Source organism: Vipera ursinii (genome assembly GCF_947247035.1).
Source record: "Vipera ursinii genome assembly, chromosome: 5".
NCBI classification, from domain to species: Eukaryota; Metazoa; Chordata; class Lepidosauria; order Squamata; family Viperidae; genus Vipera; species Vipera ursinii.
The window spans coordinates 79,964,120-79,987,453 of NC_139518.1; the positions used below are offsets into that span (position 1 = coordinate 79,964,120).

General features: G+C 44.2%; 1 protein-coding gene across 3 annotated transcripts in view; it reads left to right on the forward strand.

Moving 5' to 3' along the window:
• The first annotated feature begins 2,624 nt into the window (after nucleotides 1–2,624).
• The window catches only part of HK1 (hexokinase 1), a 73,649-nt gene continuing 52,939 nt past the window's right edge, over nucleotides 2,625–23,334 (forward strand). Inside the window, exons 1-3 of one of the 3 annotated variants that reach the window (XM_083364772.1) lie at nucleotides 2,625–2,701; nucleotides 8,174–8,312; nucleotides 9,108–9,265. Coding sequence is in view for 1 of the 3 variants with exons in the window: in XM_083364771.1 (XP_083220897.1) it covers nucleotides 17,534–17,596 (63 nt within the window). In the remaining 2 variants the exon portion in view is untranslated. Of the gene's footprint in view, nucleotides 2,702–4,780; nucleotides 4,891–8,173; nucleotides 8,313–9,107; nucleotides 9,266–17,153; nucleotides 17,597–23,334 lie in introns of those variants that run through there. The other 2 variants (XM_083364773.1, XM_083364771.1) reach the window with 2 other exon arrangements.

Sequence of the window (23,334 nt, forward strand, 5' to 3'; positions counted from 1 at the left end):
TTTTACTATTATGTAAAAGTAAAAAGTTGAGGCTTGATGTTACTATCTTATTTTATTGCACCAAAGGGACGTCAACGCTTTTTCTTTCTTTTTCCCTCTTTTCCCACACTTTTCCCTTCCCTTTTCCTTCCCCCATCTTTCCTACTATTTTCTTTTATATTTTTGTATCTTATAGTGAAAGGGACGCGGTGGCTCAGTGGGTTAGGACGCTGAGCTTGTCGATCAGGTCGGCAGTTTGGCGGGTCGAATCCCGAGTGCTGCGTAGAGAAGTGAGCGCCTGTTACTTGTCCCAGCTTCTGCCAACCTAGCAGTTCGAAAGCACGTAAAAAATGCAAGTAGAAAAATAGGGACCACTACGGTGGGAAGGTAACAGCATTCCGTGCGCCTCTGGCATCTAGTCATGCCGGCCACATGACCACGGAGACGTCCTCGGACAAGCGCTGGCTCTTCGGCTTTGAAACGGAGATGAGCACCGGCCCCTAGAGTCGGAAACGACTAGCACGCATGTGCGGGGGAACCTTTACCTTTACCTTTATCTTATAGTATTGATACATAAAGGTAAAGGTAAGTTCCCCTGCACATGCGGGCTAGTCGTTTCTGACTCTAGGGGCCGGTGCTCATCTCCGTTTCAAAGCCGAAGAGCCAGCATTTGTCCGAGGACGTCTCTGTGGTCATGTGGCCGGCATGACTAGACGCCAAAGGCGCACGGAACGCTGTTTACAGTACCTTCCCACCGTAGTGGTCCCTATTTTTCTACTTGCATTTTTACGTGCTTTCGAACTGCTAGGTTGGCAGAAGGTGGGACGAGTATAACAGTCGCTCACTCTGTCACGCGGCACTTGTAACCCGCCAAACTGCCGACCTTCTGATCGACAAGCTCAGCGTCCTAACCCACTGAGCCACCGCGTCCCTTTACCTTTATTGATACATAAATAAACACAATTTATTCAAGAAAAAAAAGGTTCATTGAATTTAACCTTAACTTACTGTAGAAGAGCAATAGCCAGAATATACATTGTCTTCTGCTCTTTTCATTGTATTAAAAGCATTTCCAATATTATTTCCACATAAGGCAGTGAAAAAGATCTTGAGTAGGATTCCTGTAATTTCCCGCTTTCTTTTGTGACGTCTCTGGAGCTCCTTCCCTGTGACATTGATAAATTTGGCAGCAACATGCCAAGGCTTGGGTGTACATTTTAAAGATTTGCAAAGGAAAAAGATGCAAATTCGAGGCCCTGTGCTCCAAAATTGTAGGCTTATTAAATCGCCATGCCAGAAATAAAATTGTATTGCTTTCTGTTATTCCACTGATGTCATTGTTACGCCTCCCTTGCCCTTGTAAACTGGAGAGAAAGAGCTTTTACATTAGACATACCTGGCTCGCTTCTCTTTCCGTCTTTTTTCTACCTGTAAATGGTGAACCAATAAAAGTGGAAATCAGAATAAAGGAATTCCAGAAATTGAGGTATATCTCAGCAGGGCAGCAAAAATCAGTATGTGTCTGGAGTTTTGCAAGGATGTTACATCAACAAATATATCTTATTTGAAACAATATGTGGACAAAGCTGATCCCACTCAGTACATCTCAGCATTAATCACCTGTTAAAAGCAGTGGCTCAGTGGGTTAGGACGCTGAGCTTGTCGATCAGAAGGTCAGCAGTTTGGCAGGTCAAATCCTGAATGCTGCGTAACAGAGTGAGCGCCCATTACTCGTCCCAGCTTCTGCCAACCTAGCAGTTCGAAAGCACGTAAAAATGCAAATAGAAAAATAGGGACCACTACGGTGGGAAGGTAACAGCGTTCCGTGCGCCTTTGGCGTCTAGTCATGCCGGCCACATGACCACGGAAACGTCCTCGGACAAGCGCTGGCTCTTCGGCTTTGAAACGGAGATGAGCACCGGCCCCTAGAGTTGGAAACGACTAGCACGCGTGTGCGGGGGGAACCTTTACCTTTACCTAAAAGCTCTGAAAGAATATTCTTTACAATGGACAGAAATATCTCACCTTAGTACAAAGGGAACACACACTCTTTTCTTTGGAAAAAAAATATCTGGCTGTCTCTGTTGAAACAAAAAGATAATAATTCTTCAGCTGCTTTTCTCCTCTTTTTTTCTTTCATTGGTAACACAGAATTCCTGCAGTTCTGAATGTTCTGGTTGCAAATATGAAGGAAAACGCATGCTGGCTGGAGAATTTTGGGAGTGGAAGCCTGTCTTAAAATTGCTGAGACTGAACACACTTGTTTTGGCTGACTTCTTTCTCTTACCTAAATTCTACAATGATCTTCCTTTCACTGGGCAAGCGTAAAGTTGACCTAAACAAATAATAATTGCTTCCTGAACAGATAAAAGTGAGAAACTATTGGTTAAGTATTTTAGGAAGAGAAAGTAATCTGACCAAATAATTGGAGCTGGCAGACAAACAATGAATTGCAATATCTGCTGGGAGTTGTGTGCTTCTCACTCTTTTATCAGCGCTGCCCAGTTTTCCCTCTGCTATCTCTTTTCTGGCTATCATTAACCAAACATACAGGGCTCTTTCGTGTACTTAGAGGAGGGTGCAAGCTAAATGCACCAGAAAACCTCTGGAGAGTCCTATTTCAGTTTGACTGCTATCATCAGCTACGATCCTTTTATTATTATTATTATTATTATTTGCTACTAAAGCGTTTTAAACAACATCTACATTTTCTCAAGTCAGGGTGAGTTAAAAGTTTGGGGTGCTGCTAATGGCAATTTTGAATGCAAATGACTTTTTTTAAAGGAGTTATGCATGCATGAATGTATGTAAGTATGTCTATGTATAACTTCTTCATCTAGGAAAATATTGAATAAAGCTTCCAGACTTAGGCATGCAGATATTGCTATCGCTCTTGGTAATAGCCAGTCATTTATTTAAAACACATAAATGATTCAGATTTCCTTTCAAATCTCTATAATGTTTATAATTTTCTAGAAACAAAAGTGAGATTTGTCTACCAACAAGATGTCAAAATTCTTAGAAAGTAGCCTTAACTTGGAAGCATCCTCTATTATTATTATTATTATTATTATTATTATTATTATTATTATTATTATTATTATTATTATTAATATTATTAAATGTTGATAGAAACATTTACCCCATTCTTATTGTTCAAATGAGGTAGTAAATTGGAGAGTTTCGTTTGGAAGATTGGATAATTCAGTTTACCCCAATTGGATATTCTCAGGGCTTTTTTTGTCATAGAACGCCCAGAATGGAGTTCCAGCACCTTTTATGGATGGAGCCTTGTAGGGTAGGCAAGGTGGGTTGTATGACATGTGTGAGTTCTGGCGCCTTTTTCTTTTACAAAAAAAGCACTGGATATTCTAGATTCTTGCAATACACTCTACATGGGGCTACCCTTGAAAAATATTTGAGAACAAGAGCTGGCACAGAATGCAGTGGTACAAACAGTCCTGGGAGCTCCTAGGGCTGCAGGTATAACACCGTTACTGCCTCAGCTGCATTGGTTATCAATTTTGTTCTGGGTCCAATTCAAGGTTTTGGTTGTTTTGGCTGGTTGGGTCCAGGGTATCTGAGGAACCACCTTTCTCCCATGGGATGAGGCTGCCTCACTCATGCCAATGGAAAAGACCTTAATCATAATCATAATAGTAAAGTTGGAAGGGACCTTGGAGGTCATCTAGTCCAACCACCTGCTCAGGCAGGAAACCTTATACCATTTCAGACAAATGGCTGTCCAGTCTCTTCTTAAAGACGTCCAGTGTCTGGAGGCAGCTTGTTCCACTGCTTAATTGTTCTAACTGTCAGGAAGTTTCTCCTTAGTTCTAGGTTGCTTCTCTCTTTGGTTAGTTTCCATACGTTGCTTCTTGTCCTGCCTTCTAGTGCTTTGGAGAATAGCTTGACTCCCTCTTTTTTGTGGGAGCCCCTGAGATATTGGAACACCGCTATCATGTCCCCCCTCGTCCTTCTCTTCATTAAACTATACATAACTAATTCCAGCAACCGTTCCTTACAGTATATGTTTTAGCCTCCAGTCCCCTAATCATCTTTGTTGCTCTTCTCTGTACTCTTTCCAGAGTCTCAACATCTTTTCTACATCGTGGTGACCAAAACTGGACCCAGATTGTTGGGGGCAATTAAGCTGACTTTGTAATAATGCCTCTGGGGGGAGGGTGCCAAAAGCCCTAATAAGCAGGCATATACATAGAATGAAGGCTACTGCTAAGCTTGTAAGCCGCCCTGAGTCTTCGGAGAAGGGCGGGATATAAATGGAATTTAAAAAAAAGTGTGGCCTTACCAAGGCATTGTAAAGTGGCATTAATACTTCATGTGATCTTGATTCTATCCCTCTGTTAATGCAGCTTAGCACTGTGTTGGCTTTTTTGGCAGCTGCGGCACACTGCTGGCTCATATTTAAGTGACTGTATACTAATACTCTGAGATCCCTCTCACAGTTACTACTATTGAGCAAGGTACCCCCTATACTACACCTGTACATTTGGTTTTTCTTGCCTAAATGTAGAACCTTACTTTTTTCACCATTGAATTTCATTTTGTTAGATAGCACCCAGTGTTCAGGTCTGTCCAGATCCTTCTTTATCTTAAGCCTGTCTACTGGAGTGTTGGCTATTCCTGCCAGCTTGGTTTCGTCTGCAAATTTGATGAGTTTCCCATCTATCCCCTCATCCAAATCGTTGATGAAGATGTTGAAGAGAACTGGGCCCAGAACAGAGCCCTGGGGCACCCCACTACATACTTCCCTCCATGTACCTTCTGTGGATCCCGTCTGCTGGGAAATTGAAGCAGGCAGGTTCAAGAAGAAGATCCTTTTCTGCCTTGGCCCCATCCCTGTGGAACATTCTGCCACCGGTGATGAGAACTCTCTTTTGGCCTTCTGGACGGGTATTGAAACCCAGCTTTGCCATTTGCCTGGAACCCTCAAGTGTGGGGGGGGGGCGGCACTCACTGCTGGAGGTAGCTGATGAGGTAAGAAGCCCCCATCCCTATCCTGTGTGTTTTTGGGATCTCTTAGCTGCGGTTTTAGTACAGTTTTAATACTGTTCAGCTTTAATGGTTCAATATTCTAATAATGGTTTACTTGTTTTTTTTAACGGTAAGCCACCCAGAGCCACTTTATAGGGGAGATGGGTGGCATAAAAATTTAACCAAATAAATAAATAAATATTCTCCAAACGCTTTAGGGACTGCAGACTTGGAATCTGAGATCCTGTAATTCCAGTAAGATCTAGAAGACTCTATATCAGGGGTGTCAAACTCAATTTCATTGAGGGCCGCATCAGCATTGCGGTTGCCCTCAGGGGGCCAGGTGGGTATGGCCAGGGTGGGCGTGGCCTACTGGGTGGGCATGGCTAGAATGCATATGGCCTACTGGGTGAGCATGGCCAGCTCTACATCGTTCGCATCAAGGGTGCCTATGGGGGCCTGGGCAGGAGTGGGACAGATCTGAGGGTCTCTGGCAGAAGGAGGGTCTCTGGGCCAGGGCCAAGGCAGTGGGGGCCGTTCCCTCACTGTTTCCAGGATGGCTTCGCGGGCCACATGAAACCACTTCGCGGGCCGGATCTGGCCCCCGGGCCTTGTGTTTGACATGTCTGCTCTATAGGCTGAGGAAGGCTGGAGTAAAGAGGTCCCTGAATAAAGAGATACGGTCCCTGCTTTATTAGTAATGATGGCGTTTGGGTGACTTTATAGTGGAGCCATTTGTTACCCAGACAGGCTTGTTCTTTTGAGTGGCGATGTGAATTAATCTTGGACAGCTGCCAGTCTTGTAGGTTCTGTGCCTGGTTTAGCTAGGCCCTTCAAGCTCCACTTTTGCGCTGGCATAAAGCCTGAAATTTTAATCTTGCGCTGCGTCTGTGGTGTCTAACACATCCTCGCTGAAAAAAATAGCAACAGTTTTGAAGAGGAGTTTGTGCAAAGGGGAAAAAAAATAAACCCCCCACCAAAAGCTGCCCCCTGCTTATAGTTAGGTAATTTGACATTTGGGAGATGCATAAGATTTATTCCCCTAAATGTTGCATGTCTTAAATTTGCTTTCCTCAAAAGACCTTTGCAGGCCTGCCAGCTGTCAGGGTGATTGCTATCTCCGCTGGTGTCACATTTCTCGAAAGAACGCGTTGCCCTTCTCGCTAATATCACCAAAATAGTTTTTTTTTCTCATGAGTGCCATTCCTCTTTGGACGGGTGTGTTCTTTCTACCCACTGAAAGAAACTTTCAGGAGTTGCACTGCTGAAAAAAATCTCCTTACAGGAAATGTGAATAAAGTACTGAAATCTGTCTCATAGCGGATTCTTACATTTCCCCCTCCATCTCTACTCTGCTGCCTTGCCATAAAAGGATTGTATTTTTTTCAGACATATGCTAATAAACTGAGGGCATGAATGAGCTTGCTGCCACTTTTTCAAATGGCTTATGATCCTTCAATTTTAAAAGCACAAATAAATGTGGGTCCTCTTCCTTCCACATACACAGTTACGTTGACGATAATTATATATCCCGTTTTAGGCAGCCCATCAACATAAAGAGCACCTCACTCCTGGAGCAGATGACATATGTTCCAACCTATCCACCTGGTTTTATTTCCCCTAAAATAAAGGATTTCTCACTCCCTCCTTTAGTCGCTTTTATCACGGTCTTTTCTCGAATCTGTGAGAATCGTATTCCGCAGAGAATCGCCAAACTGGGAAGCTATCCATCTTATCTGTGGAATGCCACTAAAGAAGGAGTGCAGAGAAATAGGGAAAGTGGGAGATGCTTTTCTAATGGTAGTTGTGAAATTGGGTTAAAGAACGGTAGCAATGGTTACCTTAAGTTCTCTGATAAGGGATAAAATTTAGGAGAGAATGGCTAAGATGGGTATCAGAAAGGAGAGTTGTCCTCTAATTTTTGTTTTCCCCAGGGGATTGTTAGCAGAATATCTACATCTGCATCTAGATTTGTTGTTGTTAGCTGCGAAGTCGTGTCCGACCCATCGTGACCCTATGGACAACGTTCCTCCAGGCCTTCCTGTCCTCTACCATCTTCTGGAGTCCATTTAAGCTCACGCCTACTGCTTCAGTGACTCCATCCAGCCACCTCATTCTCTGTCGTCCCCTTCTTCTCTTGCCCTCAACCTTTCCCAGCATTAGGCTCTTCTCCAGTGAGTCCTTCCTTCTCATTAGGTGGCCAAAGTATTTGAGTTTTAGCTTCAGGATCTGGCCTTCTAAAGAGCAGTCAGGGTTGATCTCCTCTAGGACTGACCGGTTTGATCGCCTTGCAGTCCAAGGGACTCGCAGGAGTCTTCTCCGGCACCATAGTTCAAAGGCCTCAATTCTTTGGCACTCGGCCTTTCTTATGGTCCAACTTTCACTGCCATACATTGCAACTGGGAAGACCATAGCCTTGACTATACGCACTTTTGTTGACAGGGTGATGTCTCTGCTTTTTAGTGTGCTGTCTAGATTTGTCATGGCTTTCCTCCCGAGGAGCAAGCGTCTTTTAAATTCTTGACTACAGTCTCCATCTGCAGTGATCTTGGAGCCCAGGAAAATAAAATCTGTCACTACCTCCATTTCTTCCCCATCTATTTGCCAGGAATTGAGAGGGCCGGATGCCATGATCTTGGTTTTCTTAATGTTAAGTTTCAACCCAACTTTTGCACTCTCCTTCTTCACCTGCAACAAGAGGCTCTTTAGTTCTTCTTCACTTTCTGCCATTAGAGTGGTATCATCTGCACATCTAGATTTACAACTCAGTAATAAAGGTGTTATAGTTCAAATCTGGGCATGTTCCCAGCAGAAAAATAGATTGAAAAAATAAAAACCAAAGACAACAACTTGACTTTGTGGTTACAGAGCCGTTGACCATTTAAAATCCATCCACCCAATGGCTTTGCAATGGTTTGGCTTCTTCTCCATGCTTACATTATAAACACAGTAGAGTTCCTCACTTAATTGCTGACTTGTAAGTGCATTTTTGAAAACGAAGATTTATGCATTTAAGGAGCACCAGAAGTAATTGTGAGCAGTAGCTCTGTCTGCCTGAAGCTTTGCCAGCTTTCATATTATGTTCTATACAAAAGGGGCTCATTTTTAACCTTAAAAGTTTTAAGCCAAAGGTTTAAGCCAGGGGTCACCAAACTCTTCAGTCATAGACTCCTTCATGAAGGTTCATATTGTTAAATCCTAGAAAAACTGCATTATGCAATGGATAAGAAGAAACACTGGCATATGGAAAGGATACTCCCTGTGCATCGCCTCTGGGAGGAGTGATCTCCAACTGGATTCTAGGAAATGATGATTTCCCAAAATCAATTGCAAGAGGCCATGTAAGTTATAACTCCATTTGCTGGAGCAAATCGATCGATACCATTTTTAATAAGGAAATGGAAAGCGTATTCAGACATAGGTTGTTGCTGAGGCTTTCAATTAATGTAAGAAGGTTGAAAGCCTGTGGTTAAATACTGGAATTTTCATAGCATGCTGGCTGTGGAATTCTGGGAGTTGAAGTCCACATATCTTAAACTTGGCCAGGTTGAGAAACACTGATCTAATGGGTACAGAATAATGTTGTGTTTGGAAGCTGCTTTAAAAACTCTATATTTATCAGCGCATACAAATAGGTGAGTACACTCAAGCCATTAAGAACATCTAGAGACTGTAAATAATTACAATTCCATGTAGAGTTACCTAATAGCATTATTTATCAATAATAACTATTTACAGCTGAAACAATGTACCTTTTTCATTTGTTGTATTTTTTCACTTTTTAAAAGATAATTTCAATGTGGTGGGTTTTTTCCCCTTTTCTTTGGCAATGTATGCATTTTTATTTTTGTGTTTTTGTTTTGTTTTTGTCACAATTTTAAAAGCAAAAAAAGAACCATAGAATCATAGGGCTGAGGTCTTGTAGTCCAACCCGCTGCCCGGGTAGGAAACCTTAGTGCATCCTGGACATGGAGGTCCAATCTTTCTTGAAAACCTCCAGTGCTGAAGTACCCACAAGTTCTGGAGGCAAGCTTTCCACTGATTAATTGTTCTCATTGACAGAATTTTTCCCCTTAATTCTAGGCTGGATCTTTCTTTGATCAGCTTCCATCCATTGTTTCTTGTTGTGTCTGCAGGTACTTTGGAGAATAAGTCAAATGCCTTCTGCCTGTGAAAGCCCCTGGAGTACTGGAAGACAGCTGTCACGTCAACCCAATCCAAGAATAAAACTTGAAAAAAGACATCTGTGATACTGAACCTAGAATCTGACTCACATTCAGCCAAAATACAGCAAGTAAGAAATGACTGTCTAATCTAAGCTATATTTGAGCCTAGAGTGTACTCCCCTATTTAGTAAGAGCTGTAAGTGCTTTGTCACTCACTTGTATCTATGTGTGAACGTGCACATTGTCGCATACTGTAAAAACCTTATGACCTTAAGAACCATAAATGGTGGAAGCTAGTGCTTATCTATGTTTCTGAAATTAGGAACCCTTTGGGCCAAATTACAAAGGATGGACATCAGGGATTGGATGTCTTGATACTTCTGTTTTACTTTATTTCTTTAAAGCACCTGCAAGGAGATTTCTGAGTTGGCCTAAGTATCTGGCAACGAAGGGGGAGCTTTAAAATTCTTTTTAGCATGCTTCCCCCCCCCCCAACAGAAGTACCTTACCCTATGAAGCTGCTACTTTGTCCTGTGACAAAAGAAAACATGTAGCTAAAATCAGGGCTCAAGACATCATTTAAAACAGCATTTTTCAAACTTGGCTACTTTGAGGTGTGGCAACCAGCTCCCAGAATCCCCCAGCTGGCCTGATTTAAAATGAAAGAAGAAAACAGTTTTGGAGAAATCTTCTTCCAGTCCACTTCAGTGTTGTGCATTTAAAGAATCAGTTGTGGATGTTTACACTCCACATCATTCGAGGTTTGGTCCTAAATGTGTTTTACTTTTAGTCCCACCCTTCCTTCCTGCCCAAAGTCGACTAAATCCACAGCTGGAAGAGGAAATCCTAAATGCTCCATCTGAATGAGGTCCTGTGGCTGAAAACACAAGACTTTCACCAAGTATATTTTCAGAATATACTTTTCTACCAGATGTTTTCTGAATGTGTGGAAATCCAATATTCCTAATCCCTACCTGCAACTATGGAAATGAATGCCCTGTACATCTGTAGGGCATCAGATGGGAGGGGGGAATGGGGTGGTTTTTTTTGTACAGATCTATTGTCAAAATGCCAAAAACATCCTTGTGTGCCTGTGAAGGAAAACAGCTTCAGCATAAGTCTTGACCTAATCTGGCCAATAATACAAGACTTTCTCTGGCTGACCTATTTAGTTACTTATAAACATCTGCAGTTATTTGTATGCCCCTTTATCTTCAGCTGCCAGAGGTTTAGAATTCATTAAACTATAAAACATAATAATACAGTTAGGCCTTGATTTAGTACCATAGTTGGGAGTGGAACTTGGCTCACTAAGTGATGATTAAGTGAGTTGCCCTTTGTCTGTGCCCAATTTTACAACCTTTTTTTTACCATGGATGTTAAGAGAATTTGACTTCTCCGTTGACTTTGTTGGAAGCCAGCTGAGAAAGTTGCAAATGGTGATCATGTGAACCTGGGATGCTGCAACCATTTGTAAAATACATGCTTCTTGCAAAGTGCGAATCCCAATCACACGACCTTGTGGATGTGTGATGGTCTTAAATGCGAGGATCCGTTGTAAGTAACTTTTTTCAGCACTATCTTAACTGATTGCTAAATGAATGGCCAGGGTGGGCGTGGCCTACTGTGTGGGCTTGGCTAGAGTGCGTATGGCCTACTGGATGGGCATGGCCAGCTCTACATCGTTCGCATCAAGGGTGCCTATGGGCCTGGGCAGGAGTGGGACAGATCTGAGGGTCTCTGGCAGGAGGAGGGTTTCTGGGCCAGGGCCAAGGCAGTGGGGGCCGTTCCCTCACTGTTTCCAGGATGGCTTCACGGGCCACATGAAACCACTTCACGGGCCAGATCTGGCCCCTGGGCCTTGTGTTTGACATGTCTGCTATAACCTAATAAACACAATGATAGCCAAAGGCAAATCACTACTGAAATAAGCTCCACACCAAGAACCCCTCTGCTGAAAAACCTTTTCAGAAAAGAATGGTTTTGCACCCTTGCTGAAGGTTAATGAGGCACACTGGCTGAGGGATTCTGGGAGTTGAAGTCCACAAGTCATAAAAGGGCCAAGTTTGAAGAGCCCTGCTCTGTTCTAATAGAGGGGAGCAGATTGCTGCAGAAAGAGGAGATGCAACTGAGAATGTCTGGCTTCTTAGCCCCAACTCTAATATCTTGCATGAGGAAACCATAGCATGACCTCCTGGCCAACGTGTATTCCATCTGGGGCAGCCATAAAGCTATCCAGGACCTGAGTCCCATCAAAACCTTTAGATCTGTACTGACAGAGAACAAAAGCAAAACCATGAGCTATAGAATATATATTTCCCAGGCAATAATAGTAGTAATCTTTAACTGACATTTTCATCTCAGACACACTGCAAACTGCTTCTACAAACAGGAGTATCTACAGTGGGATTTTAAAAAAAAGTCAATATGGCAGTCACAGAGCCATCACTTTAAGGAGGCGCTCAAGTCCTGTGGCAGAGGATTTGGGATCAACAGATGTTTAACAGAACGAAGCACAGACGAAGGAAAATGTCTGTGCTGAACAACTGGGAAAGGAGGCAAAACTTGACTAGAAAGATAAAATGGTCTCATTTAGCAGAAGGTATCATAGAACTGTTTATCCAGAATGGTATATAGCCGTGGTGGCGAACCTGTGGCACGCGTGGCATGCAGAGCCCTCTCTGTGGGCACGCCCCAGGCCTGGGCCTTCAGCTGGGTTTTATAAAACCTTTTCACTTTAGGCCTCCGCTGCCATGTGCAAAACAAAAAAAAAAGGTTCAATCAATCAATTCCAACTTCTCGCAGGGGAAAAAAAGATCTCGGAAAGTTGGAATTGATTGATTGAACTTTTTAGTCCCACCCAGTCTGCCGTTACCACTGCAGCCATGCCCACCCAATGGCCATGCCCACCAAATGGGCCACACCCACCAGGCACCCGACCATACATATGTGGGTTTGGGGTTGCAGTTTGGGCACTCAAGGTCTCTAAAAAGTTTGCCATCACTGGTATATAGGGTTTCCTACTTGAGCACGGGGTTGGACTAAAAGACCTTTCCAACCCGATTATTCTATATTCTGAGGCATATTTGGTGTCTCTGCTGCCCTTGCTCCTGGGTTACACAAAGCCCTTAAGATTGGGCTGTGGTCTTAGCCTGAGGCTAATGGGGCCTCTGGTGTGGTTTGTTATTGTTATGTTTGTTTTAGTCTGGGCTTCCTGTGGTGGTGAATGTTTTAAACTGTTTTATTGTTTTGTATTTTGTAAGCTTCACAGAATGGGTGATTACCTGTATAATAAATTTAAATACAACTTGACAACCTGTAACCCACCGGGTCATCCTTTCAGAGAGATTTCCTTACCAGATTCCTCCATGCCTTCAATGACACAGCATCTAATATACTGCCGTCACTGAAGAAATGGAGGATATATTCAGAGATGTAACTGCTGTGAAAATAGTCTATGTTGAACTGGATAGCACAGTCAAGCATCCAGCACAAAAAATGTTTTATGAGTTAGGACACTGAGCTTGTCGATCAGAAGGTCCGCAGTTTGGCGGGTTGAATCCCGAGTGCCGCGTAACAGAGTGAGCGCCTGTTACTCGTCCCAGCTTCTGCCAACCTAGCAGTTCGAAAGCACGTAAAAATGCAAGTAGAAAAATAGGGACCACTACGGTGGGAAGGTAACAGCGTTCCGTGCGCCTTTGGCGTCTAGTCATGCCGGCCACATGACCATGGAGACGTCCTCGGACAAGCGCTGGCTCTTCGGCTTTGAAACGGAGATGAGCACCGGCCCCTAGTTGGAAACAACTAGCACACATGTGTGGGTGAACCTTTACCTTTATTATATCATAATGCTTGATGGTAATTTTTATGTTATAAAACCTTTCATAAAATTTGCCAAATTTTCATTCTACAGGAGTCACCAGGTTTCAGATTTTGGGTGTATTATGTGTTAGTCCATTTAAGCCACCATGGTCAAAAATGATTGCCCAATGATACATGTTTCACCTAGCTCAAGGTTACATATATGAGTTTTAGCAGATAATCTTTTTAAATGTTTTTATTTCATCATTGATATAAATATTTGAAAACGTGAGCCATCAGGTTTAGTTTAAGACAAGCAGCCGTATAAATGTTTAAATAAATAAATACTAGAACAACATGCAGGACAAATTTTGGGTGAGGATTCAAAATGGGGGGAAAAAATGCAAGTTCATTTCTTTTCTCTCCCCCCCTCACGATTTCCCTACATTTGCAGTTAAAACCAAGCGATAGTGCAGAGATCTCTAGTATTAGCTCTCCCATCACATGGCCTCTTCTGAAGTGTAGAAGGAAAAGTCTTCATCAGGGTTCAATCCAAGCAGGGAATAAACAACATGGTGACTGCTTTAGAAAGGAGATTGCAGTTTATTGAAGAGGAGAGCCAGACAGAAAAATGGTTCTGGAAGAAAAGAGAGCACACATGTAGAAGGGAGTGGGTTTTTATACCATCTTGGGCTTTTGTTTGGAGTTGTTTCCAGTGTTGTGATTCAGGGTCAGCCTGTGGGGTCGGCAGTTGGGTCGGACGACTCAGAGGAGGAGGAGGGGGGTGTTGAAGAGCTTGCTGAGGGGATTGGACAGCTTGATGAGAGCCCCCAGCCAGGCCCCTCTCATCTGGTCACGATGCAGACCCAGCTGTGTGAGCCTGACAGCGTGGATGAAGATGACCCACAGCTGGCCCTGTTCAAGGACGCCCGATGCAGGAGGCAGTCAGGAGTAAACAGAGGAAGGCAATGGGGCACCTCGGAAGGAGGCACAGAGAGGCCACGCCGTGAACTGTATTTAAGGGGAATGTGTGGGAGGGCTGGTTTGCTGAAGGCAACCCCTTGGATTGTTCCTGCTTCTTAGCTCGTGTTTTATGGTTGGTGTCTTGTCTTGCTCTGTTTTATGTGAATAAATTTGGCAGGCTTTATTCCAGCCTCTTGCCGTTTGTAAAGGGGTTGTCCCTGCTTTTTCTGCAGGGCCGGTAGCAGGCTGGTACAGAACATCCTGTTCCTGTTTGAGGCTTTGTATTTCCTGTGTCATGTACTTTGACTCGAGTCTTGAGTGTGCCCCTTTGGCATCTACGGGTTAATCCTGTTATGTCCTGTCTTAAGAGTTTGGGCAGGGTATGTAGATTTTAGGTGTCTTTGTCTTCCTAAACTTCTAGCTGGAGGGCTCCAACCTTCCTGAATGGATTATTACATCTGCATTTCTACAGTTGGTTTCTGCTTGGGGGAGGGAGACTTGGGGCTATTAAGAAAAACTGGGCATGCTTTTCTACCTCTTTAAGATCCTTTGAGGAAATATAATATTCTCCCCTTTTAATATTTCCTTCTCTGGGGGGAGGGGCTGACTTCCCACAGAAGTTACCCTTGTGCCTGGTTTGTCTCAAATATCTAGGACAGGGCTCTTCAACCAGTGGTACGGGTACCACCTGTGGTACATTGGCACCTGGCAGGTGGTACGAGACCATCCTAGAAAAGTGGTAGCGGGGGAGGGGAATGAGCTGAACTGGTGGCAGCACCGCACAAGCCTAAGTGAGAGATGGCTGGAGCTAGGCAACTGGTGGTACTCGGATGTTGCCATATCCTAAAAGTGGTACAATGGGTGAAAAGGTTGAAAAGCCCTGATCTAGGAAACATCTTAAGAGGCCACTAGTCTCGGAAGGGGAGGGTATCTCTTTATTCATATGGGGGAATGTTTTTTGTCATTTGAGCTCCTATTGGCAATCTGAAATGGTACCATTCTCTTTCTCATGATTAGGCTTTCTTCTCTTTGCTCTTTAAAACCTGAATGGCAATTACGTTGTTGGTCCTCTTAAGAGAGGAAGGAGCAAAGGAATGTGGTCCAGCAGCTATTAAACATTAACTACATCATTAAAGAAAACACTTGTGTTGGGCAATACTGGCTGTTGCCTGAGAAATAAGGTGTGCTGCTCTTGAATGTATCTCCATAGATGAATTGAATTTTATACAGTAACAACAGAATTCAGAAACAGAAAGCTCATGATTAATGTAATTTCCGCCAACTCAATCCTAAATGCTGTTGCAAAGAGAAAAGATCAGAAAATTCATCTGTAGCGCACGCTCATCCCACTAAATTCTTAGGTGTCATCAGCGTCTTTTAAAAATTGTTGTTCAAATCCTGTACAGTAACGCTAAAGCAAAACAGAGAGCAGTGATCCTCTGTGGCAGGAACGGAGGGACTTTGGTACACACTGATCCATGCTCATTTGTTGGAGACAGCAAATTGTGGTTTTCCCCACCCAGTGGGGACGATTAGAGCAAAAATGCAGTTCTTCAGAAGCCCTAAGGATGTAGAACACATGCTTTTCTTGGTTTTCAAAACCAAATCGAACTGGGAAAAAATAAGTTGCAACACTCGGGAAAGTCAATGGTGCATCTTAAGTTGGAATGAGAAAACAAATGCAACATTACAACTCGTTTTGTTTAGCTCAGGGCTAAGAAATCCTCTCTAGAGAAACAGCAAGGGGAGAGATGTTAAGTCTTACTAGTTGTGACTTAGGAAAGATCCTACCTTTTAATAAACCGTTAGCCGGAAAAGATGCTACCAGACTCCTAGAAATACACAAATCAGCATTGCTGCTATGACACAGCAGATTTATATCTTGATTTTTCAAAGCAGTTGTGGGTAGAAATCTGGTGCATGCACGCCTCCAAACGTGGGATGCAACTGGAATAAGGGAGCGGATAGGTCCGCATCTTTTACAGAGGCAGCTTATTATCTGTGGGCAACATTTTAGATTTTTATTGAAGATTTCTACTCCGGGTCTCGCACAGCGATTTCCCAACCACTCTTCGCTTGTCCCCCTGGCTTGGGATCCAAAAACGCGCGCCAAGGATCCTGACCCAAAGCAAGAGGTCACCTCAGATCCTTCCCCAGGGTCGGGAGGGTCCGTTTTGGCACGTTTTTTCCCCTCTTCCCAAACGCATCCCGCATTTATTTATTTTTGGATCCACCGGGTCGGTGCAACGATCCAGAAACCCGGCGTGTGTGGTGTGTGTGTGTGTTTTTACCATCTCCCCCCCACCCTTCCCTGGCGACTTCAAGGAGAGGCGTTTTTACGCGTGGGCCTGGTGTGTGTGTGTATGTGTGTGTTTGTGTTTTTACCATCTCCCCCCCCCACCCTTCCCTGGCGACTTCAAGGAGAAGCGTTTTTACCTGTGTGTGTGTGTGTTTGTGTGTTTTACCATCTTCCCCCCCACCCCTCCCTGGCGACTTCAAGGAGAAGCGTTTTTACGCGCGGGCCTGGTGTGTATGTGTGTGTGTTTTTACCATCTTCCCCCCCACCCCTCCCTGGCGACTTCAAGAAGCGTTTTTACGCGCAGGCCTGGTGTGTGTGTGTGTGTGTGTGTGTTTACCATCTCCCACCCCCCACCCTTCCCTGGCGACTTCAAGAAGCGTTTTTACCCGTGTGTGTGTGTGTGTGTGTATGTGTGTTTTACCATCTCCCCACCCACCCACCCTTCCCTGGCGACTTCAAGGAGAAGCGTTTTTACCCGTGTGTGTGTGTGTGTGTGTGTGTGTTTTACCATCTCTCCCCCCCCTTCCCTGGCGACTTCAAGGAGAAGCGTTTTTACCCGTGTGTGTGTGTGTGTGTGTGTGTGTTTTACCATCTCTCCCCCCCCCCTTCCCTGGCGACTTCAAGGAGAAGCGTTTTTACCCGTGTGTGTGTGTGTGTGTGTGTGTGTGTTTTACCATCTCTCCCCCCCCTTCCCTGGCGACTTCAAGGAGAAGCGTTTTTACGCGCGGGCCTGGCTTCTTCCGGAGCGATAAAGGCGCAAGAGAGCCGAGAAGCGGCCTCTGCCTGGCGGCTTAATCCCTTCCCTGGGGAGGTCGAGGCAAAAGATCTCCGGATGCCCGGGGAAGGCTAGCGGACGTGGGGGACGTGCGGGAAGGGATCCCTTTTCGGGGATGGCCGGAGGGCCCTCCTCCCCTTCCTGCCGAGAGGAGGAGGAGGAGGAGGCGGAGGCGACGGTGGTCCTCCAGCCGGCGAGGTTTCTTTGCCAGCCCTGCCCGGCCAATCTCGCCCGGCTCAGCCAATGGCAGCGCAGGAAGGGGGCAGGTTTTCGACTTAGTCACTCTCGCGTGGAGGAAAGGCAGAGAAAGGAGCATCGTTTTTATTTTATTTTATTTTCATCTTTCCCCGGCGGGGTTGAGGACGGGACCGTCGGGGGGGTCTTCTTTTTTTCTTCTCTCCCCTTCTGGTGGTCAAGAGAGCCGGGAAGCGGCGCGCCTCCTTCTCCATCCTAGCTTTTTGGGGTTGCATTCTCTCTCGGGGCTGTTGTCCGGCCAAGCCGCCCGGGACCACCACCACCACCATCATCCCCCACCCACCCCCAGTTGCAGATTGCAAGATGATCGCTGCTCAGCTGCTGGCTTATTATTTCACCGAATTAAAGGATGACCAGGTCAAAAAGGTAAGGCGCGGGTTCAGGCCGGGTCGCAAGCCCCGCGGCCTGGCGCGGGAACGCCGCTTGGAAGGGAAGGCTGGGTGCGCACCTTGGCACGGCTGGGGAATGGGCTCCGTCGCTTGCCGGGGGTGGGGTCGGCTCGGCCGGCGAGGGAGCAGCCGAAAGAAACCGGCCCGCTGCGGTGTCCTTGAAACGGGGATGTTAGGTGTCAAGAGCGGCGGCGGCGACGACGACGCGTAACGCCGCCGTCATGGTTCCCTCCCTTCCCGGCCCGGCTCAGGGCGGAACTTGTCGAGCGGGATCGTCCACGAGGGGACTGAGGATTCAGGGCCTAAGGTTTTTTCTTTTTTTTCCTTTTAATTCCATTGATATCCCGCCCTTCTCCGAAGACTCGGGGCGGCTTACAAGCTTAGCAGTAGCCTTTAATAATAATAATAATAATAATAATAATAATAATAATAATAATAATAATAATAATAATAAGAAGAAGAAGAAGAAGAAGAAGAAGAAGAAGAAGAAGAAGAAGAAGAAGAAGAAGAAGGAGGAGGAGGAGGAAGGGACCTGAAGAAGAAGAAGAAGAAGTAGTTGGAAGGGACCTTGGAGGTCATCTATTAGCAGTAGCCTTCAATAATAATAATAATAATAATAATAATAATAATAATAATAATAATAATAATAATAATAATAATAATAAGTTGGAAGGGACCTTGGAGGTCATCTAGTCCAACCCCCTGCTAAGGCAGGAAACCCTATACCAGGGGTAGGCAACCTCGGCTCTTTTATGACTCATGGACTTCAACTCCCAGAATTCCTGAGCCAGCTTGGCTGGCTTAGGAATTCTGGGAGTTGAAGTCCATGAGTCATAAAAGAGCCGAGGTTGCTATACCATTTCAGAAAAATGGCTGTCCAGTCTCTTCTTTAAAACTTCCAGTGTTGGAGCATTCACCGCTTCTGGAGGCAGGTTTTTCCACTGGTTAATTGTTCTAACTGTCAGGAAGTTTCTCCTTAGTTCTAGGTTGCTTCTCTCCTTGACTAGTTTCCATCCGTTGCTTCTTGTCTTGCTTTCAAGTGCTTTGGAGAATAGCTTGACTTCCTCTTCTTTGTGGCAGCCCCTGAGATATTGGAACACTGCTATCATGTCACCCCTCACCCTTCTCTTCATTCAACTACACATACCCAATTCCATTCTATGTATATATATGCCTGCTTATTAGGGCTTTCACACACACACACACCCAAGCCGCATTATTACAAAGTCAGCTTAATTGCCCCCAACAAACAATCTGGGTCCTCATTTTACCTACCTCGGAAGGATGGAAGGCTGAGTCAACCTTGAGCCTGGTGGGACTCGAACCTTCACTAACTGCAGGCAGCTGGTTTTACTTAAGGAGGCATTAGCCCACTGCTCCACCAAGGTTGCCTCCTTGGGTGCAGAATCAGTATATGGGGAAGGGGGTGGGTGGGTTTCCTGCCGGTATTCGCCGAGGCAGGTGGTAGGTTGCCTCCTAACGATAAGTCTCCTCCGGTGCCGAGTGCGGGAGCGAAACTCGGCGGCGCCCCCCGAAGTGTGGCACGGCACGTGCCTCCCGATTTCTGCTCCCCCTCCTTTTAAGGCTTCCGTGATGGTATTAAAAAGGGGCGATTCCCGCAAAAGGTCCCCCGGAATAAAGCGACCAAAGGCGGGTAACGTGACTCCAGATGGAGATCGTTTGAGGCAAAAAGCAAAAGGGGTAAAATTAGACCTCTTCTGCGGCTGTCATGATTACCTGAAGTTGTCTCGGAAAACTTAGTCCTAACGTTTGCACCAGCTGCAATGTATGGCTGTGAAAGTTGGACCATAAGAAAGGCTGAGCGCCAAAGAATTGAGGCCTTTGAACTATGGTGCTAGAGAAGACTCCTGCCGAGTCCCTTGGACTGCAAGGCGATCAAACCGGTCAGTCCTAGAGGAGATCAACCCTGACTGCTCTTTAGAAGGCCAGATCCTGAAGCTGAAACTCAAATACTTTGGCCACCTAAGGACTCACTGGAGAAGAGGTTGAGGGCAAGAGAAGAAGAGGACCACAGAAGATGAGGTGGCTGGACGGAGTCACTGAAGCAGTAGGCGTGAGCTTAAATGGACTCCAGAAGATGGTAGAGGGCAGGAAGGCCTGGAGGAACATTGTCCATAGGGTCGCGATGGGTCGGAGACGACTTCGCAACTAACAACAACAACAACGTTTCCTGCCTCTAGGACTGGCAGGCTTGGGTGGGGGGGCAAGCTTTGTTAATTATTTTAATTTTCAATTTTCTCAGTGTTGTAGGCGAAGGTTAATAAGCAGGCGTTGCAGAAATGCTGCTATTTTATTAGGAGTGGAAGGTTTACGAGTGAGCAAGGTTCTGTATTGGAAGAAAGTGCTGCCGATTACTTAAAAGAAAGGAAGTAAGCCTGTATTATATATTGTGACTTGCAAAAAAAATATGTTTATGAGCTCAAAGCAAGTTTTATTAATTATCAGTGGCTTTCATCGGAGGATATTTAATGTATTTTGTGTCAATCACATTCTTAACGGATTTTAATATGAGGTAGAACCCACTTCGGAGTTCCTAAGATTTTTTTCTACATGATATAACATGTAGCTCTTGCAATAAGGGAAATATACACAGCAATGGCAGTAACAGAGGAAATAGTTTATGGCCAGGGTGGGGAGCTACTCTGTTCTGCCTGTATTTGTACGTTGTACAGTAATATCTTCTTCCTGGTTTCTTTGTAGGAGGAGAATCTATGGTAGCAGACAGACGAAGGTTATGACCTTATGCCTTATAGTAAAACTTGCTAGTTAGAAAAGAAAAGTTGGAAAAGAAACTAGCAGATTCCTTTGGATTCCATTTCTTTTTTGCCTTATTAAAAATATCTGCATCACCTTTTTCATGCTTCAGCTCCTTCTGTCTCATAAATATGCAAAAACAAAACAAAGCCAATACTTTAAAGTCAGTGAAGCCAACTGTGAATATGCAGAAACTATGATTTCATCTGCAGTGATAAAATATTGGTGGATTTTTTTTTGTAGGAGAATGAACATATCTACTCTTAAACGCTAAGAAAAATAATTGGTATTGGCACTAAAAATAATAGGTAAATTAATACCCTGCATTTGAATTGAAAACAACACTTTAAAATTAATGTTAAAATAAATCATCTGTCTTCCGAAAAAGTATGTCGAAAAGAACCTTGATGCTTCATAAAATATGAAGCAGGTCTTAGTTATTAGAGGTCCTGGGCATATTCAGAATTCTTACGTTTTGCTGCCTTGCTGGAAAAGTTAATATCTTATTCTAGAAGATGGAGAAGCTTTAGATGACCAATATTAATTAGATGACTGTGATAACTTTGCAACTTTAGTGCGTGTGTGTATGAGTGAGAAAAAGAGAGAGAAATTGGGATTATATATTGTACTGTCAAAAGAAAAGTCTTCATCAGGGTCCAGTCCATGCTGGGAATAAACAAAATGGAGACTGCTTTAGAAAGAAGATTGGAGTTTATTGAAGAGCAGAGCCAGACAGAAAAGTGGCTATGGGAAAACTGACCACATGTTGCTGGGAGTGGTGGGTTTTTATACCTTCTGGGGCTTTTGAGGTTGTTTCCTGCTTGAGGCTTTGTATTTCCTGTGTCATGTATTTTGACCTGAGTCTGAGTGTGCCCCTTTGGCATCTGTGGGTTAATACTATTATGTCCTGTCTTAGAGTTTGGGTGGAGTATGTAGATTTTAGGTGTCTTTGTCTTCCTAAGCTGCTAGCTGGAGAGCTCCAACCTTCCTGGATTATTTATATTTGCATTTCTATAGAGCTGGTTTCTGTTTGGGAGAGGGAGACTTGGGGCTATTAAGAAAAACTGGGCATGCTTTTCTGCCTCTTTAAGATCCTTTGAGGAAATATATTTTGTCCTTTTGATATTTCCTTCTCTGGTGGGGCGGGGAGGGCTGTCTTCCCACAAATCAATTTCTTGAGCACTAATATTTGTTTAAAGTCTGACAGCTGCTAGCCATAGTTCCATTGTAGATGGAAGAATTGTTAGCATGCTGCGCTCCTGCCAAATAAGTAAATGTTAACAAAATAGTTAGCTGCTGCTTTAAAACTATTGCCTTTGTTTTCAATTCCTCAGCCCCAAAGGTCTGTAAATAAATCTAAGTGAAATAAGGACTTAAAAACATTTAGAAGATCTAGATTGAGCGTGTACAAGTTGTAGCTGGCCTGTAGTAAATTCCACTTTGTCATTGGGACTACGGTGGGAAGGTAACAGCCTTCCGTGCAAATGCGTCTAGTCATGCCGGCCACATGACCATGGAGACGTCCTCGGACAAGCGCTGGCTCTTCGGCTTTGAAACGGAGATGAGCACCGGCCCCTAGAGTCGGAAACGACTAGCACGCATGTGTGGGGGAACCTTTACCTTTTTTACATTGGGACTGAAAATGGTAGAAGTTGGTAAAACTACCATCTTCTTGAGTGTTTCAGCTGTTTGGGCAATCTGGCTGAAGTAGATGTAGCATTCTTCCATTTTTGTTGGAATCTCATCAGAATCAGATGTCTGGGTCTTATTTAGGGATAAATAAATAATTATTTTTGTATGGTTGAGGGTTTTGGGATACAGTTTTCTTTTCCAGATGGCAGCTGAAGAAGAAGATGATGATATAATAATAATAACAGTAGTAGTAATAATAATAATATTGGAAGGGACTCTGGAGGTCGTCTTATCCAACCCTATGCTATTTCAGACAAATGGCTGTTCCAGTCTCTTCTTAAAAACTCCAGTGTTGGAGCATTCACAGCTTTTGGAGGCAGGTGGTTCCACTGGTTAATTGTTCTAACTGTCAGGAAGTTTCTCCTTAGTTTTAGGTTGCTTCTCTCTGGTTAGTTTCCATCTATTGCTTCTTGTCCTGACTTAAAGAATAGCTTGACTCCCTCTTCTTTGTGGGATATTGGAACATTGCTATCATGTCACCCCTTGTCCTTCTCTTCATTAAACTACACATACCCAATTCCAGCAACCGTTCCTTATATGTTTTAGCCTCCAGTCCCCGGAACATATTTGTTGCTCTTCTGTGTGCTCTTTCTAGAGTCTCAGCATCTTTTCTACATCCTGGTGACCAAAACTGGATGCAATATTCCAAATGTGGCCTTACCAAGGCATTGTAAAGTGGTATTAACACTCCTTGCTGTCCACGCTGGGGAGATTGAAAGGGCTGGAACCTCCCAACGGTTTGATACTCTCCAAATACTTGGTGTGTTCATGTTTCACACAGCAGCTGAACTGGATTAAGGCACAACCTACAGTTTGTCCCAAGATTGCCTTATAACTTGACACCACCATCTAGGGCCAGTAGATCGTATTGATAGAGTCATAATTTTTCCCTGTTCTTGTATTTAGAAAAGTTGTTAAGCCTGCAAATGGGATTTCAGTTTCTGTATGGATTTAAGTGCCATCACTTCCCTGCATATGGAGGGCCAGTTGATATTTCAGAATGTGGATGTTGATTGTTAGGTGCAACTTGAAAATGCTGTTCAGTTGGATGCTGTAAATAAATAAAGTTTGCACCAATGCAAGTTCTTGGTTTTATGTTACACACACACACACACACACACACACACATATTTTTGAAATTCCCCAGATGGCTTCTTCAGATGAGAAAATAAACGAAGAGCATATAAAGATATTCTGCATTAAGACCATTTCACCATATACCCAAAGCAACAAAGTATGTGGAGGCAA